We start from the raw sequence: 17,391 nt of genomic DNA, 5'->3' as shown, positions 1-17,391 counted from the left end.
TTGTAGTACTATCTAATGATTGTTTGGATTTGTTTACTGTCTGTAGTTATGTCCCCCTTTTCATTTCTGATTTCCCTGATTTGGAAAGTTTCTCTCTGTCTTTTAGTTAGTTTCGCTAAGGTTTTGTCTATGTTGTTGATTTTCTCAAAGAACCAGCTCTTGGTTTCATTGATTCTTTGAATATTTTTATTTGTTTCTAATTTATTGATTTCAGCCATGAGTTTGATTATTTCCAGCAGTCTGCTCCTCTTGGGTGTATTTGCTTTTTTTTTTTTTTTTTCCCTAGGGCTTTTAGTTAGGCCATTAAGTTGCTTGTATGAGATGTCACAAATTTCTTCTTGAAGGCACTTAGTGCTATAAATTTTCCCCTGAGCACTGCTTTCAATGTGTCCCATAAAACAGGGTATGTTGTACCTTCCTTTTCATTGAATTCTAGAAACTCTTTAATTTCTTTATTTATTTCTTCCTTAACCCAGCTGTCATTGAGCAGCAAGTTCTTCAGTTTCCATGTACTTGTAGGCTTTTTTCTAATCCCATTGTTGTTGAGGTGCAGCTATAGTCCATGGTGGTCTGATAGAATACATGGGATTATTTCAATCCTCTTGTATCTGTTGAGGCTTGCTTTGTGACCAACTATATGGTCTATTTTGGAGAAGGTTCCATGATGTGCTGAAAAGAAGGTATATTCTTTTGTGTTTTGGTGAAAATTTCTGTAGACATCTATTAGGTACATATGATTTAGGACCCATGTAATTGCCTTTTTTTTTTTTCTTTATTAGGCTTCTATTTAGATGATCTGTCCCTTGGTGAAAGTGGGGTGTTGAAATCTCCCTCTATTAAGTTTTTGGGATTGATGTGTGATTTGAGTTTGAATAATGTTTCATTTACAAATGTAGGTACTCTTGTATTTGTGGAAAAGATGTTCAGAATTGTGATGTCCTCTTGGTGGATTTTCCCTTTTATGAAAATGAAAACCCCTCCGCATCTTTTTGATTAATTTTGGTTGAAAGTCCATTTTACTTGATATTAGGCTAGCTACCGCAGGTTGTTTTCTGGGTCCGTTTGCTTGAAAGACATTTTTCCAGCTGGTTACTCTGAGGTAGTGTTTGTCTTTGTTGCAGAGGTACGTTTCTTAGATGCAGCAGAATGTTGGAGCCTGTTTTCTACCAATTGTTAGTCTGTGTCTTTTTATTGGAGAGTTGACTCCATTCACATTGGTAGATAATAGTGACCAATGACAGTTAGTTCCTTTTACATTGGAGTCGGTGGTCTTACTGTGTTTCATTGCTTGTTTTCCTTTAAATTTTGTCGGGATTTTATCTGTATGCTATGTTTTCTCAGGTGAAGTTGTTTTCATTGTATTGGAGTTTTCCTTCTAGTATCTTCTGTAGGGCTGGTTTGCTGTGTAGATATTGCATAAATTTAGTTTTGTCATTGAATGTTTTGTTTTCTCCATCTATGTTGATTGAAAACCTGGCAGGGTATAGTAGTCTGGTTTGGTATCTGTGCTCTCTTAGAGTCTGCATGACACCTGCCCAGGACCTTCTGGCTTTCATAGTTTCTGATGAGAAGTCCATTGTGATTCTGATAGGTCTACCTTCACATGTTACTTGGCCTTTTCCCTTGCTGCTTTTAATATCTTTTCTTTGTTCTGTAGATTTAGTGTTTTGACTATGATGTGACATGATGTGTTCCTTTTCTGGTCTAGTCTATGTGGTGTTCTGTAGGCCACTTGTATATTTATTGACATCTCTTTCTTTAAGTTGGGAAATTTTTGTTCTATGATTTTCTTGAAAATATTTTCTGGACCTTGGAGCCTGGATTCTTCTTTTTCATCAATTCCTATTATTCTTACATTTCGTCTTTTCATGGTGTCCTTGATTTCTTGGGTATTTTGCGTTTGGGACTTCTCTGATTTTACTTTACTTTGAGAGAAGTATCGATTTCTGCGAGCATATCTTCACTCCAGAGATTCTCTCTTCCATCTCTTGTATTCTGTTGGTGATGCTTACCTTTGTGGTTCCTGATCTTTTCTCAAAGTTCTCCAGCTCCAGGGTTTTCTCGATTTGTGTTTTTTTTTGTATTGATTTTAACTCTGTTTTCATGCCTTACACCATTTCCTTTATTTGTTTAAATGTGGATTCCTGTCTCTCTACAATGGACTCTATTTTTTTTTTTTGTTCATTTTTTTTTCTCTATATGCCACTAATTGTATCTCTACTTGTGCCTCTATTTCTTTGGCCAAATTTGTCTGTGTTTCTTTAAGAATTTTGTCCATTTCCTCTTTCTTTGCCTCCAATTGACTGGCCAAACCTTTGATAGATTTGTTCATTTCCTCTTTAACTATATGAATTTGCATGGCAATTGCTCTGAGAGAATTGTTTGTTTCTTCTTTATGAGCCTCAAATAATTGGGTAAGCATAGCTGTAAAGTCACTTTCCTGTGCTTCTGATGAATTGGAGTATCCATCAATTTTGGAGGTTGCTGGTGAAGTCATGATGTCCTGATTTATGTTGGATGTGTTCTTTTGCCTACCCCTGGCCATTGGCTTATCTGAAACCTTCCCTGTTTGTTTCTGGATTCTGCAGTTCAGACTGGTACTGTCTCTTTCTGGCGTCTGGAGAGTTCTTCAGGAAGCACGTACATTGGTGCACTATCTGTACCTGTGGGAGGAAAGGATGTGGGCGCAGAAGGGAAATGCAGGCATGTGTGCATGTGCAGGGGTGTGTGTGTGTGTGTGTGTGTGTGTGTGTGTGTGCGTGAAAGTGTGTCTTGAGGGATTGAGTGATAGAGAATGTTGAACCCTTGAGTGTGTGGGAGGAGCTCTGTCTTGCAGGCTTCTAGGTGTTTATTTGTGCATGCACTGTATATTTAGCAGGCGCTAGTGATGGTCGCTGCACAATTTTCAGTATTAACTGCCTTAACTCATCAGTTGGACCTGCAGAGCAGGGGCTTCAATGTCCCAAGTGATCCTGTTTCCCACAATGGGTATGTGGGTGAGAGGGGTCTGATGCCTGGCTTTTATTTTAGAAGGACCCAGGATCTGGGGCTCTGCAGACACTCAAGGGCACACTCACTCTCAAGCAGGTCACTTTGGCAGGGATCAGGGTATCCGGACTCTCTGCTCTCTGGTTTGGTTCCCCTTGTTCTCATGCAGGAGGACTGATGTGCTCTGCCAGCTCAGTGCTGCTGCAGCTGCCAGCTTAGGAAGTCCAGCTGCAGCTGGCGACTGGGATGCTGGTCCAGATGCCTTCTGGGAAGTCCTGGGGACCCCATTGTGCAATGGTTTAAATAAACCTCTTGTGATTGATTTTGCATCTATGAGACCTGGTCTCCTGAGTTCTCTTCATCACTTCTGGAAATTAGGCTCATTCTGGGCCAAACAAAACCTTTAGCCAAAATAACTAAAAGACAGAAGGAGTCTATCCAAATTAATAAAATCAGAAATGAAGGGAGGGGTGTATAACAACAGACACTGAGGAAATCCAAAGAAACATTGGGTTATACTTAAAAAACCTGTACGCTACAATTTTGGAAAACTATATGAGATGGATAATTTTCTTGATAGAGACCACTTACCAAAGTTAAAGCAAGATCAGGTTAACAATTTAAATGATCCTGTAAACTCCCAATGAAACAGAAGCAGTCATCAAAAGCCTCCCAAACAAAAAGAGCCCTGGGCCAGATGGTTTAAGCACAGAATTCTACCAGACTTTTAAAGCAGAGCTAATACCAATATTCCTCAAACTTTTCCAAAAAAAAAAAAATAGAAACAGAAGGAACAATGCCAAAATCATTCTATAAGGCCACAGTCACCCTGATACCTAAACCAGAAAAAGACCCAACAAAGAAAGGGAATTTCAGACCAATCTCCCTTATGAACATTAATGTAAAAATGCTCAATAATTTCCTTGCAAAGCCAAATCAAGGAACATATTAAAAAACATCCACCATGATCAAGTCTTAGACAAATCATCTTGGGCTGTGAAAAGGGGCTTTTGTTTGCTCACATGCTGTTGATTTGGCTTTTACTGTGACATTTATATTATAGTTTATTCACAGCTAGTCCAGCAACAGTTAAGAGTCTCTTATATTTAAAAGATATTTATATCAAGTGTATTACCACAGTATGTCCTTTCTCTTTTATTAAGGAATAAGCATGCCAACGGAGGTGTCCACTTGTAAAGAGCTAGTCAAGATATGGTGTGCTCTAGGGGTTCAACATCACTTTATTCCCAGTGTTCCTTCAGAAAACCTAACAATGACCCAACAAGACTATGAATTGAAACACATGGGTACACAGAATGATTATTTCTAAGAAAACATTCAGGCATATCTTCTCTGTCCATCAGTTCCAGGGTAGCTTCCTGCTCCTTCATGGTTTCTGAGACACTCAGGATATAGTTACAACACTGTGTTTATCTCTTACACAGTAATAGACCGAAGAGTCCTCAGGTGTCAGGCTACAGAGCTCCATGTAGGCTGTGCTGGAGGATGTGTCTACAGTCAGTGTGGCCTTGCCTTGGAACTTCTGGACATAGCTAGGGCTGCCACTTCCAGGGTCAATCCACCCAATCCACTCCAGCCCCTGTCCAGGTCTCTGCTTCATCCAGTTCATATAGTAGCCAGTAAAGGTGTATCCAGAAGCCTTGCAGGACAGCTTAACTGAGGCCCCAGGCCTCCCCAGCTCAGCCCCAGACTGCTGCAGCTGGACCTGGGAGTAGACACCTGTGGAGAGAAAGGCAGAGAGGATTCATTGTCAGAGTGTGTGTCCCACTCCCCTTCAGTCCTGTAATTTGGGATCCCTTTACCTGTAGCTGCTGCCACCAGGAAGAGGATGACCTAGCTCCATTTCATGTTGATGACCTAGGGGGCTCAGTGACTGTGGAGAAGACAGTGATGATATGGTGCTCTTTGCTATGGCCATCCCTGTATTCACTACTCTGGACTTCTGTCATTTGTATATTCATAAGGCAGGTCTTTCTTAGCTAAGGACATTGTACAGCAGGAGAAGAGGTGAAGATACTTAGGTCAGCCTGCAGGATGCTGAGGCCCATGTCCTAAATCTGTCTGAGGAAATAAACTTCCTGTGACCTGTGTAGACCCCATGGATTAAACATTCAGCCTTAATCTCTCAATTTAAAACAGAATCCCAACCTGAAACTAGGGATCTTCTAAGTTAATGCATTCAAAAAGGAATATTACCTGTTAGTCACAGAAGTTCAGATTAGACACAGAGCTTGGCAAGGAATGTCTATGAATAGGGAAAAGATGATCTAAGATAAATTGTTAATTACACTCTGGACCTGAAGTATTCTGATGTGTCCAAGATCGCTGAAGTTCTCGCAAGTGAACCAGTTCTGCAGGATGCAGTGGACAGTGAAGTTTCCTCCAGGGAACTTTACTCACCCTTTACACCCTCTTCCACGGCCATTGCAGAGGCCACAGCTGCAGCCATCCCTGGGATCTACACAGTGTTTGAACCCTGGAATTAGAATTTGAGGTTTAAAAAGTACATATTCTGATTGATGATGAAGACAGTAGAGTGAAGAAATGAATTACTTAAAAAATAACACTGAGGCAGATCTGAGCCTCATGTGCACAGTCCTTTGGAGAAGTAAAGATTTCAGAACTCATAGTGGATGTAGCCAACTAAACCTGTTGGCCTCAGGTCCATCAAGGTTCCATTGAGCCGAAAACCCTGTCCTAATCAGGGAGTCAAGGCAAGTCTTTGTCCTGAGTCTAAGGGGATCAGGATCACCAGTTAATATGAACTTCATCACCTAGAGAATCTGTGACCAAGAAAGGGATGTTTGCACCGACAATTGAAATTCCTTCTTTTGTTTATGTGAGACCTTGTCTCAAGTATTTAAAAGGAAACTACCTGAACCCAACATTCTTCAGAGACATCACACATTACTAGATCTAGTAAATGTAAAGAGGATCTCTGAGAAGCCAAGGAAAGGAGAAGAAGCCCATAGAGAAAATAATGGCTGGTCCTCAATATGTCTGCATCTGCTCCTGTGATCTGTGCACTGATGGTCTCTGTTGTTTGTACTCTGGGTTTGTGAGTGGATTTCAACTGTGCTCCCTGTGGAGGTCAAATGTACTTCAGTCATGTCTTTGTTGTATAAGCCCTGCAGGAACATTCATTCTGTAGCTGTTTGTAACATACAACCACAAATAGCAGAAATCTCTGAAGGACCAGGGGACCTTCCTGCTATGTGGTTATCCTTCCTTTTCCCAAACATCCCAAACCCATGATCATGGCTCTAAAACGAAGCTCTGAGAGGATTCAAGGAATGGGATGGAGCCCTACACATGGCTGACATTCGTGCTCTAAATGCCGACACTATCGTGTGACCATATCATTCATGCGGGCACTGAAGAAGGAATGTATGCTGAGCAAGTGGGTAATTTACCTCCTCAAGAATAACCACGGAGGAACACACAGCTGTGGGTGAATTTTAAGTAGGAAGGTGGTTCTCACATCAGTCATTATTTAACAAAAAAGTGAGGAAAAAAAAAGAATATATATATTTTTTTACTTTATAGGAACTAGAGAGATCTTTATGGAAAGAGCTTCCTAAATGCAGCAGTATTCAGGTCCAAGCTGACCACAGTCATGAATAGTCACACAGACATGAATAGTGGGAGAGAAAGCATTGTACACCAGCGGTAACAGACAACAGAATGCCCCATGTGTAGTTCTCTGCAACATTACACATCATCATGGTGACTGTAGTCCTCAGGTGGCAGAGCAAATGCTGTTTCACATCCACAGGAAAACATGGAATTCTTTTCTCTAGATTAATTGTTTACACTTCATTTCTCTAGGAAATCCATGTATAAAGAACAACAGAAGAATCCTAGGTAATTCACCTGTGTAGATACCTTGAGAATTTCCCAAGCCCATGCCAGAGAGACAGATGAGCAATAAGTGAGCAGCATGTGAAAGTCTGACACTAGACTTAGGCCACAAGGTCAGAGGTTGCATTTCCTCTTTGAGAAAAGACAAACTGAAGGATGGATGATCAAATTCTATGAATAAAAAAACAAATATATGAACAGAATTATCTGCATTCACTAGAAACATTATTTTTTTTGTTCTTAATATTTGCATCATATTACAAACAAAATTACATCGGAGAGTATTCACATTCATGATAATGCATATTCTTACAACCTTAAATGTAGAAATGATCCCAAAGAAATCTTCAGATGGAGGGGCAACCCAGAGAAGCAAGAAACATGTTGATTTCCTTGTAAGTATTTTGGGTTTACCAAGAAATCCATGTGTACTGAGAGACTAGGTAAATTTTCTGAGCATTTTTCCAGGAAATTTGCATTCAGACTTAGAACCATGTCCTGCTACTCATTGTACAGAAACAGGACAAGGTGTGCTAACATCACAGGCTGTTCATTTGCAGATATACACATTTTTTTGGATTATCTCTCTTTTTTTCAGAACAAAATAATTTTATATTTCTACATTTTAAATTCATATAATCATGAAATATAAGTTAATTAGAAAATCACCACAAAAGTATAACCATGAAGCAGTAAAAGTTAATGTATTATGCTGTTTAAAGTACAGCAATAAATAAACACAAGAAACTCCAGGAGGGGCTGAAGAACTGTAGATAATTCTGGATAGTGTGCTTGCAACATGAGCAGGAGGACCAGGTTTAAGAGCCTCACAATACACATCAGTGCTAGTCAGGCTACCACCAGCAATCTAAACACTGTAGTAAACAGGAGATCACTGGAGCGAGCCAGCTTGCTAGACTAGGTGAATCTCTGAGCTCTGGGTCCACCAGCAAAGGCTTGCTTAAGAAAGACAGCTTTCTGATAGGTGTAAGGTAAAATCTCAGGGTCGTTTTGATTTGCATTTCCCAGATAGCTAATGAGGTTGAGCACTTCTTTAAGTGTTTCTCTGCCATTCGATATTCCTCTATCTAGAATTCTGTTTAGCTCTGTTCCCCATTTCTTAATTGGATTTGGGCAAGATCAAAAACTCAAGAGACAACATATGCTGGAGAGGTTGTGGAGAAAGTGGAACCCTCCTCCACTGCTGGTAGAAATGTAAACTTTGTACAACCACTCTAGAAATCAATCTGGCACTTTCTCAGCCAAATAGCAATAGCGCTTCCTCAGGATCCAGCCATACCACTCTTAAGCATATACCCAAAAGAGGCTCAAGTACTTAATAAGTACATTTGCTCAACCATGTTTGTAGTAGCTTTATTTGTAATAGCCAGAAGCTGAAAACAGCCCAGATGCCCCTCAACTGAAGAATGGATAAAAAAATTGTGGTACATCTACACAATGGAATATTACTCAGCAATGAAAAATAAGGAAATCATGAAATTTGCAGGTAGATGGTGGAAACTAGAAAGGATCATCCTGCGTGAGCTGTCCCACAATCAGAAAGACACACACAGTATGGACTTGGGAAGAAGGAGAAAAGAGGAAACAGGACAGGAGCCTACCACAGAGAGCCTCTGAAAGACTACCCAGAAGTATATCAAAGGAGATGTTGTGACTCCTAAGGAAACTTCGGGCAGAGTGCAGGGAATCTTATGAAAGAAGGGGGAGATAGTAAGACCTGGAGAGGACAGGAGCTCCACAAGGCAAGCATAAGAACCAAAATATCTGGGCACAGGGGTCTTTTGTGAGACTGATACTCCAAACAAGTGCCATTCATGAATATAACCTGGAACCCTCTTTCAGATGTAGATCATGGCAGCTCAGTATCCAAGTGGGTTGTCTAGTAAGGGGAACAGGGACTGTCTCTGACATGAACTCAGTGGCTGGCTCTTTGCCACCTCCCCCCCTCAAAAAAAGGGGGAAGCAGCCTTGCCAGGCCACAGAGGAGGACAATCCAGCCAGTCCTGATGAGACCTGATAGGCTAGGATCAGCTGGAAGGGGAAGAGGATCTCTTCTATCAGTGGACTTGTAGAGGGACATGAGAAAAGATAAGGGAAGGAGGGTAGGATTGGGAGGAACGACAGAGAGGGCTACTGATGAGATACAAATTGAATAAACATTAATTAATCTGAAAAATTAATTTTAAGAGCCATGTATTTATATTAAAATGTCATTAAAATGGAAGTTGAAATCTAATGATCCGTGGCAAACAGGCTATACATTTACTGTGTTGTAACAGCACTGCTATTACTTTTTCTTTTTTCATATATATTTTTATTAATTACAGTTTATTCACTTTGTATCCACCCTGTAGCTTCCTCCATTCCTCCCCTCCCAATCCTTGCTGTCCTCCCCTTTCTCCACCCAGGCCTCTCACCCAGTCCACTGATAGAGGAGGTCTTCCTCTGCTTCCTACTGATCCTAGTCTATCAGTTCTCATCAGGAATGGCTGAATTGTCTTCATCTGTGGCCTGGTAAGTTGCTCCCCCTACAGTGGGACGTTATCAAAGAGCAGGACAATCAGTTCATGTCAGAGACAGTCCCTGTTCCCATTTCTCTGGAACCCACATGGACACTGAACTGCCATGGGCTATATCTGAGCAGGGGTTCTAGGTTACCTCCATGAATAGTCCTTGCTTGCAGTATCAGTCTCAGAAAAGACCCCTGTGCCCAGTTTTTTGTTTATTTGTTGTTGATTTTTTTTTTTTTGATAGAAAGACCTGGAGCGGACAGGAGCTCCACAAGGAGAGCAACAGAACCAAAAAGTCACACATTACTTTTCGCACAATTTTTGCTTTGGAGAAGTGAACTCCCTCTAATAAGTGACCAGCTATCTCACATGTTCAGGAAGAGTAATCAATCACAACATTTCCACAAATCACAATGTAAAATATGGGGTATTTGAAAATTGAATGCTATGTTTCTGTGTCAATATACCAAATCTTTCCTATTAGAAAATAAGACAATATAGAGAATATTTAAATAAATTAAAATAGACAAAGAATTTATGAGTGTGGAATTTGTGAATTTTCACAACAGGATCAGGCTTCTTTAGAGGCAAATACTAAACTTGTAACTTAAACATACGAACCTAAAAGAAAATCACAATTGAAAATATATCAAGATGGATTTTTCAAATTTCCTAACCTCACCTGGACATGAAAGCTAGAAAGGTTTAATAACCATTGAGAGTGAAACTGACAATTGACCATGAATATATAGGAAACCCTGGCTTGAGGCAGGAGAACTTGGATCATGACAAGAATGTGTCACCTGCAGGATCTGAAAATTCTGATTCAAGACTCAAATTTAGCTTTTGCTACATCAAGATTTTCTTTTAGGTTTTATTCTTTTTCTTGAACATTTCTTTCATATTCCATTATGATTTCTGCAAATATTCATTTTTTTTCATGAACTAATTTATTCAGTCACTACACAGTCTGATGGAATGCCTCCCATTCTGCTCCCAGTCCCAAGCCCACACCCTTCTCCCTCTTTCCTTTTCCACTTTTCCTCAGAGAAGGAGAAGGCCCCAGTGGGAAACAACCCACCCTGGCACATCAAGTCAGAGCAGGACTTGTACATCCTCTCCCCCCCTGAGGCCAGGCAAGGCAGTCTAGCTAGGGGAACAAGATAAAAAGGCAGGCAACAAAGTCAGAGACAATCCCACTCCAATTGCTAGCGTTCCCACATGAAGAACAAGCTGCACATCTCTACATATGTGTAGGGGGTCCAGGTCCAGTCCATGGAAGCTCTTTGATTGTTGGTTCAGTCTCTATAAGCCCCATTAGGCACAGGAGTCTTCTAAAAGTCTCCCTGAGCTCTGCCTATCCTTTGGCTGTGGGCCCCTGCATTTGTTTCCATAAGCTGCTGGATGAAGTATAAAAGAAAACAATCATGCTAGGTTTCTGTCTGCAACCAGAGCAGAGTATCATTAATAGAGTCAAGGTTTGGCTCTTCCCCATGGTGGGTCTCAAGTTGGGCCATTTACACAATAGAATACTCCTCATCTTTTAATAAAAAAAGATATTGTGAAATTTGCAGGCAAATGGATGGAACTTCAAAACCTTATCCTGAGTGAGGTAACCCAGATGCAAAACATGAGCATTTTATATACTCACTTATATGTGGATATTAACCATAAAGTTCAGGTAAGCATTCTACAATCCACAGACCCAAAGGAGCCAGGTAAGGCCAAGGGAGGATGCTGGAATCTCACTCGGAAAGGGGTATAAAATAGACATCTGAAGTAGATGAAGGGAGGAAGTTGGTAGAAGGGTGTGGAGGGTAACAAGCATGGGGATAAGGTGAGGAGAGAGTAGGGTTAGAGCCTGTGGAGGACTGCTTGGAGAGAGAACAGAAATTGGTGGTGAAGTATCTCACAGTATAGGGGAAGCTCCCAGGACTCTAGGGGAGTGACCCTCGCTGAGACTTCTAAGAGTGGAGGGTATAGAGGCTGAAGTTTTCACTTTCTTTGGTTAGGTGGGACTTTTAGGGGTTGGAGGAGGACCTATGAAACAAACCAAACCACCTATGAAACCGTGAACCCAAAATTTGTCTGTGTACAAAAATGAGAACGAGAGAAGAGATTGAGGGAATGGCAAACCAATGACTGGATTAAACTGAGACCCATTTGTTAGTTGGTTTGTTTTACATTTAACTGTAACATACCACTGAGAATCTTCAATTACTCACTTCCTGGAATATGCATGGTATTTATATGCAATTGCATTTTTTGTGAGTCATGTAAAGAAACCTACTGCAGGAGTGGGTGTCTATGATCATCTGTTGTCCACGCTGGCTGCTTGTAGGCTAAGTTTTCCCATTGCAGTTGTGTTCTGTCTCATCTCCCCACCTCTCTTGTAAGCCTGTAGATATCTGGATTTTTCGTTTTCTCTGAGAGCATGGTAGAGTCTTACGTTGCTCTTTCAAAAATACTGTTTTCAGAATTGTTTGTGGTCAGTTTAGTGACTGTATATTTATATCTCTTATAATAACACTGTTTTATACAATGCAAAACTTTCCACACAATGGTCAGTTACCCTTTTTTTTTTTCTTTTGGAGATGGTCTCTCAGGACGCCAGTTAGAATATTCTGTAGGTAAGTAGAGACCAGTTTTCTGTTATGCTAACCTCAAAATCCTAATCAAAGATCAAGATAAAATTATTTGTTCTGATGCTGTCTGCCACAGTAGAAAAAGTTTCCTCTTAGGGTTTCTGACACACTCTGGATGCGGTTTTCACACTGTGTCTTGCACAGTAATACATAGCCGTGTCCTCATTCTTGAGGCTGTTGATCTGCAGATAGGCAGTGCTGACAGAGGTTTCCAAAAAGAAGACAAACCGCCCTTTGAAGTCTTCGGCATAAGTTGGATTCTGAGTATAAGTGTTGATCCAACCTATCCACTCCAGGCCCATTCCTGGTGCCTGCTTCACCCAGTTCATTCCATAGTCTGTGAAAGTGTAGCCCGAAGCCTTGAAGGAGATCATCACTGACTCTCCAGGCTTCTTCAGCTCAGACCCAGGCTGCACCAACTGGACATGGGCTTGGACACCTGGGGAGAGAACAAAGGAAAATGAGATGTCTTGGAATTACCTCAGTTTCCTTTGAAGCTCTTGGCTCCAATGTCTTACTTTGGACAGCTGCCATCAAGAAGAGGAACTTCCACACCCAATACATGATGTATGATGTGTGGGCTCTGTGGTCCTTGACACTAACCAGGCACTCCCTTGCTGGTATATGAGGAGACCCTCACTTTTCTAGTCCAAAGTCTTCTACAGATTTGCATAAGGCTGTGCTCACTAACTCATAATGATCAAAACCGGATATACAAATTGACATACAAGGATTTGTGACCATGGATGGCTGAACCTATGCCTTTTAGTATCTGGTATTCATGTCTTCTTGCTGGTTGTTATTCCCAATGGCTATGCTTGAGCTGGGTCTGCAGAGTGATTTTTCTCAACCATGCACCTGACAGTTTCAGTGCTCTACCCTGAACTTTATATGTGTAACAGGGCAACAGTGGCCTATGCTGACCACTCATAAGGTGGCTGTCCTGCTCTGTGCTCAGAATCAATGACTCCATCTTTAGAGCGGACACTGCCCTCTGTACCAGCACTTCCTGGCCTATTGCCTGTAAATTGGAGCTGGTCCTCAACTCTTAGGGTCCTCTGCACTTCCATATCAGTGTCTGACCATTCTTGGTGAAATTTGTAAAATTAAAATATATTTCTATTTAAAATGTATGTTTCCATTTATATAAGTCGTGTAGTAGACGTTGTAAATATGAAATAGTGCAAGGAGTTATGAGAGAAGGCTTGGGGAGAATAATGTACTTATATTCATATGAAATTAAAATGTCATTTCAGTAAAAATGGTGAAGCAAATGTTATAACAAGAATAGTTTGGAGAGCTGGTGAAATAGATCAGTGGTTAAACACATGCACTGCTTGCCAAAGGACCTCAGTGTGATTCCTAGCAACCAAATCAGGTAGCTCAAAACTACCTAAAACTGCAACTCCTCAGGGAGACAGATGTTTCAGCTTCTTTGGACACCTTCACCAATGTGCACATGCCCACACAAAGACACAAGCAGGTAATTAAAATAGTACAAAATTGAAAAGAAAGAATAGTTTGATAATAAAGAAATATATATGAAAAATATCACACCATAGTATAAAATATTGATTTCTTAGAATTCTGTAATTGACAACTTCTGTGCTCAAATATGAAGAAATTTTAGCATAAACCATCCATTCTTGATAATGTAAACTCCCATGAAAACCTTTTCTCATTTCAATCTCGTTTCTTCTCTTTTATATTCCAAACTTCATGGCACTGGTTTCATCATTAGAGAAATCTGATTCTACTTATTTCCACATTTGACACTTTTCCATCAGTGCACATCATGAGCCACAAAGAGCAACAGAACACTAAGTGATACAGTTCAAGAAGAAAGCAGAACCTAGATTATGAACAGGGGGTGAAAGTAGGCATGTCTTACATTTGGCTCAGGGTTAAACAGTGTTATTTGAATGTGTACTGTGTTTGGTACTGTTTTGTACTGTGGACAATGGAAAGACAATTACAATAGGGTACAAAACAAAAACAGTAGAAGTGACGCAGGAAATGCAAGAAATGAGTACAAGAGTGCTGTGCATGCAGACAAGGCTTTTGTACTGCACCATTCATGTTCTGCTAGCACAGGTGTTACTTGTCAAAGGAAGTCAGAAATTGCCACTTTCATTGTCCTGCAGTTTCTTCTGCATACTGGGCAGAGAGAGGAAGCCCAGGACAGACAGGAAATGTTTTCTGGCCTTCTGTGCACCTGCTTCAGAGATACAAGTGAAACTGTGGAGATTTGGTGCCCCCTGATGTGTCCCTGACTCCCTGCAGAATGACAAGCCTTCCACCCTGATGGTATGAGCACCATGGTGTCTTCCTGTGCATGCTTTGACAGTTATAAAGTCCCCATCTCAAAGCCACTCCTGATATAGACTTGGAAAAGATATGATTGTAGAATTTACAATTTTCTGATGATTTCAGATTATGCCTCTAAATCATGTCATCTTGATTTCCTCTTCTATTGGCCTGTGGATTCCACAAGTTAGATGACTTTCTGTGGCAAGTGAGGCAGCTGATCTACCAGGAGCATTTAGATGTAGCCCTTGTCAACTATTGCGGCAATGGGGCAGGCATGGTTTTGGGTGAGCAGAACCCTCTCCTGTGACAGATGCTACAATTTCCCTGTGATTGAACTTTTCCTGAGTTGGCACAGATGTGTCACAAGCAGTGACATAGTTTAGGGTGATGGTCTTGGGTTCGTCTCCCCATGCCTCACACAGGATATGAGATGGTTTTTGTGTCTCTGTTGTCCTCTGTGATTCTCCCTGTTCTGTCCACTGATATATTCACTTTACCATCCATAGGTTCATTTGTCTTGACTGAAGCCTTAGTTTTCATTTCATTACATCTGTTTTCATGCTCAATTTTTGTGTGAAATTCAAATGAGTAACAACTTAGTTAGACAGTACCCTTCAATTTATAGTATTCACAATGTTGGAAATGCATTTCTTTGCTCTTTCTGTGTTTTATCATTGTCTCAAACTTATAGAATATAACACATCCCATATTCACATTCCATGTTCCCAGTCCTCCTTTTCTGCCACTTTCCATAGACTTATCTAGCCTTGAATTTTATGGGGATGAAACATGACATATAAAGTTACATTCTATCCTTTTTTTTCCACTGTTTTAAAACCTTTATTTTTTATATTAATTACAGTTAATTCTCTTTGTATCCCAGCTGTAGCCACCTCCCTAGTTCCCTCCCATTCCCACCCTTCCCTCCTCATCTCCTCCCATGCCCCACTCCAAGTCCACTGATAGGGGAGGTCCTCCTCCCCTTCCATCTGACCCTAACTTATTAGGTCTCACCAGGACTGGCTGCATTGTCCTCCTCTGTGGCCTGGCAAGGCTGCTTGCCCCTAACGGGTGGTCAAAGGGGCAGCCACTGAGCTCATGTCAGAGAGAGTTCCTGTTCCCCTTACTAGAAAATGCATTTGGATATTTAGCTGCCATGGGCTACATCTGAGCAGGGGTTCTAGGTTATGTCCATGATTGGTCCTTGGTTGGAATATCATTCTCAGAAAAGACCCCTGGCTGGGATATTTTTTTTTCACTATTAATCTCCAGACTCATCCACATTGTAGCATAGAAATCATTGCATGAATGTCAAATATTGCGATCACAACATGGCACTTTTCGGGAATAGTTGGCATGTTCAGTCTTTCAACATTTGTGGTAGAGTATCATAGATTATCAGGCACTGACTATCTGTGTAAATATTCTTGTAAGAGTTTGAACTTCCCTATTTATGGTACACGACAATAGCCTAATAATGGATCACACACTAACTCTGCATTGAGTATTGACACCCTTTCTGCAAGCACATTCTCTCTCTCTCTCTCTCTCTCTCTCTTTCTCTCTCTCTTTCCTCTGTGTGTGTGTGTGTGTGTTGTTTTAAGTATTGTGGCTGTGTGCACACAAGTGAGTATGCTTGTGTGTATAGACATATATAGGAACTAACATTGGACCTTGCCTGTTGTTCACCCACCACCTGAAAACATGTCTTTGATACAGGGTTTCTATCTGAACATGAAGTTCTTCCATGAGGCCTAACCATCATGCCAATAAGCTTCAATGATCCATGTGTCTGCCAACCAGTGCTGGAATTATGAATATCCACAGCCATTCCAAGCTTGCTGCATGAAATCTGGGTTCCAAAATCAGTGTCTCTTGCTTGTGCAATAAATGTTTTACCTATTGAACTGTCTTCCCTCTTTTTCTTTTCTTTTCTTTTCTTTTCTTTTCTTTTCTTTTCTTTTCTTCCATTCTTTCTTCCTTCCTTTCTTTCTCCTTTCTTTCTTTCTTTCTTTCTTTCTTTCTTTCTTTCTTTCTTTCTTTCTTTCTTTCTTTCTTTCTTTCTTTCTTTCTTTTATTTCTTTCTTCTTTTTTCTTTCTTTCTTGTGATCTTGTATTGAACCCAGGACCCAAAATGTGTTAGTTGAATACTGTGTTACTGAGCTACATGAGCTTACCTCATTTGTCATCCCTGACGATCATAATAACATTTCTGCAGTGCCTTTTTTAAGGCTGTGTGGAAATGATATTATGAATAGAGAATACTTTAAAATACTGAATTCTTTATTCAATAAGTATATAGGCAGCATTGTATTAAGTAGAAGCAAGTTCGTTGTATATGATAATTTAAGTATTTGGATAGACTCCAAGAAATAAGATTGAAATGTCATAGAGTAATTTCAATTAACTTTATCAATATTAATTATTATTTATTTATAATTTTATTTTAAAAATATATTTATTAATTTATTATTAATTGATTATTGATTATTATTACTAATTATTTTGTCGGTTTCCCTGGAGGTTCATAAAAAGTCTATTCATCTCAGTTAGAATTCCAATATCAGAACAAAGAATCAGTTGCATTCAGATATTATTTGTTGAAGCAATGATTTATTGGACTTCTATACAGGCATGAGTGTGACCTGAAAAGAACTAGATTGCAAAAATATTCTTTCACAACATGGGAGATATTATGAACATTGAGTAGATTGGGGCCACTCAGTTAACCCGTTTAACATCAGGAGGCATTATAACCTCCGAATACTAAATGCAGCCTAGTTATTCAGTTCCTCCCAGCCCTTTAGGACTTAGGTTATCACAAAATGGAAATATGTTGTAGTTACACACATCTATTTTTAAGTATTGTGATTTAATTTTTCTTTATATATATATATATATATATATATATGTATATATATATACGGCAGTATTCTAGTATATATATATATTCTATATATATATATGTATATATATTCTAGTATATATATATATATATATATATATATATATATATATATATATATATATATATA

The 17,391-nt window shown here is 39.9% G+C and overlaps 1 pseudogene and 1 gene segment (V, D, J or C); both read right to left on the bottom strand.

Annotated features, from left to right (window-relative positions):
• Positions 1 to 4,393: 4,393 nt before the first annotated feature.
• On the bottom strand, positions 4,394 to 4,857 carry LOC129675551 (Ig heavy chain V region 186-1-like; annotated as a pseudogene).
• Positions 4,858 to 12,138: 7,281 nt separating this feature from the next.
• LOC129675544 (immunoglobulin heavy variable 7-4-1-like) lies at positions 12,139 to 12,610 on the bottom strand. The segment is given in 2 exon segments: positions 12,139 to 12,485; positions 12,565 to 12,610. Coding segments are annotated over 2 exon segments (393 nt in total).
• Positions 12,611 to 17,391: the final 4,781 nt, after the last annotated feature.

Source organism: Psammomys obesus, unplaced genomic scaffold (genome assembly GCF_907164565.1).
Source record: "Psammomys obesus unplaced genomic scaffold, mPsaObe1.curated_primary_1811, whole genome shotgun sequence".
NCBI lineage: Eukaryota > Metazoa > Chordata > Mammalia > Rodentia > Muridae > Psammomys > Psammomys obesus.
The sequence above is the reverse complement of the archived record's forward strand: the minus strand, read 5'-3'. Positions and strand labels throughout refer to the sequence as shown.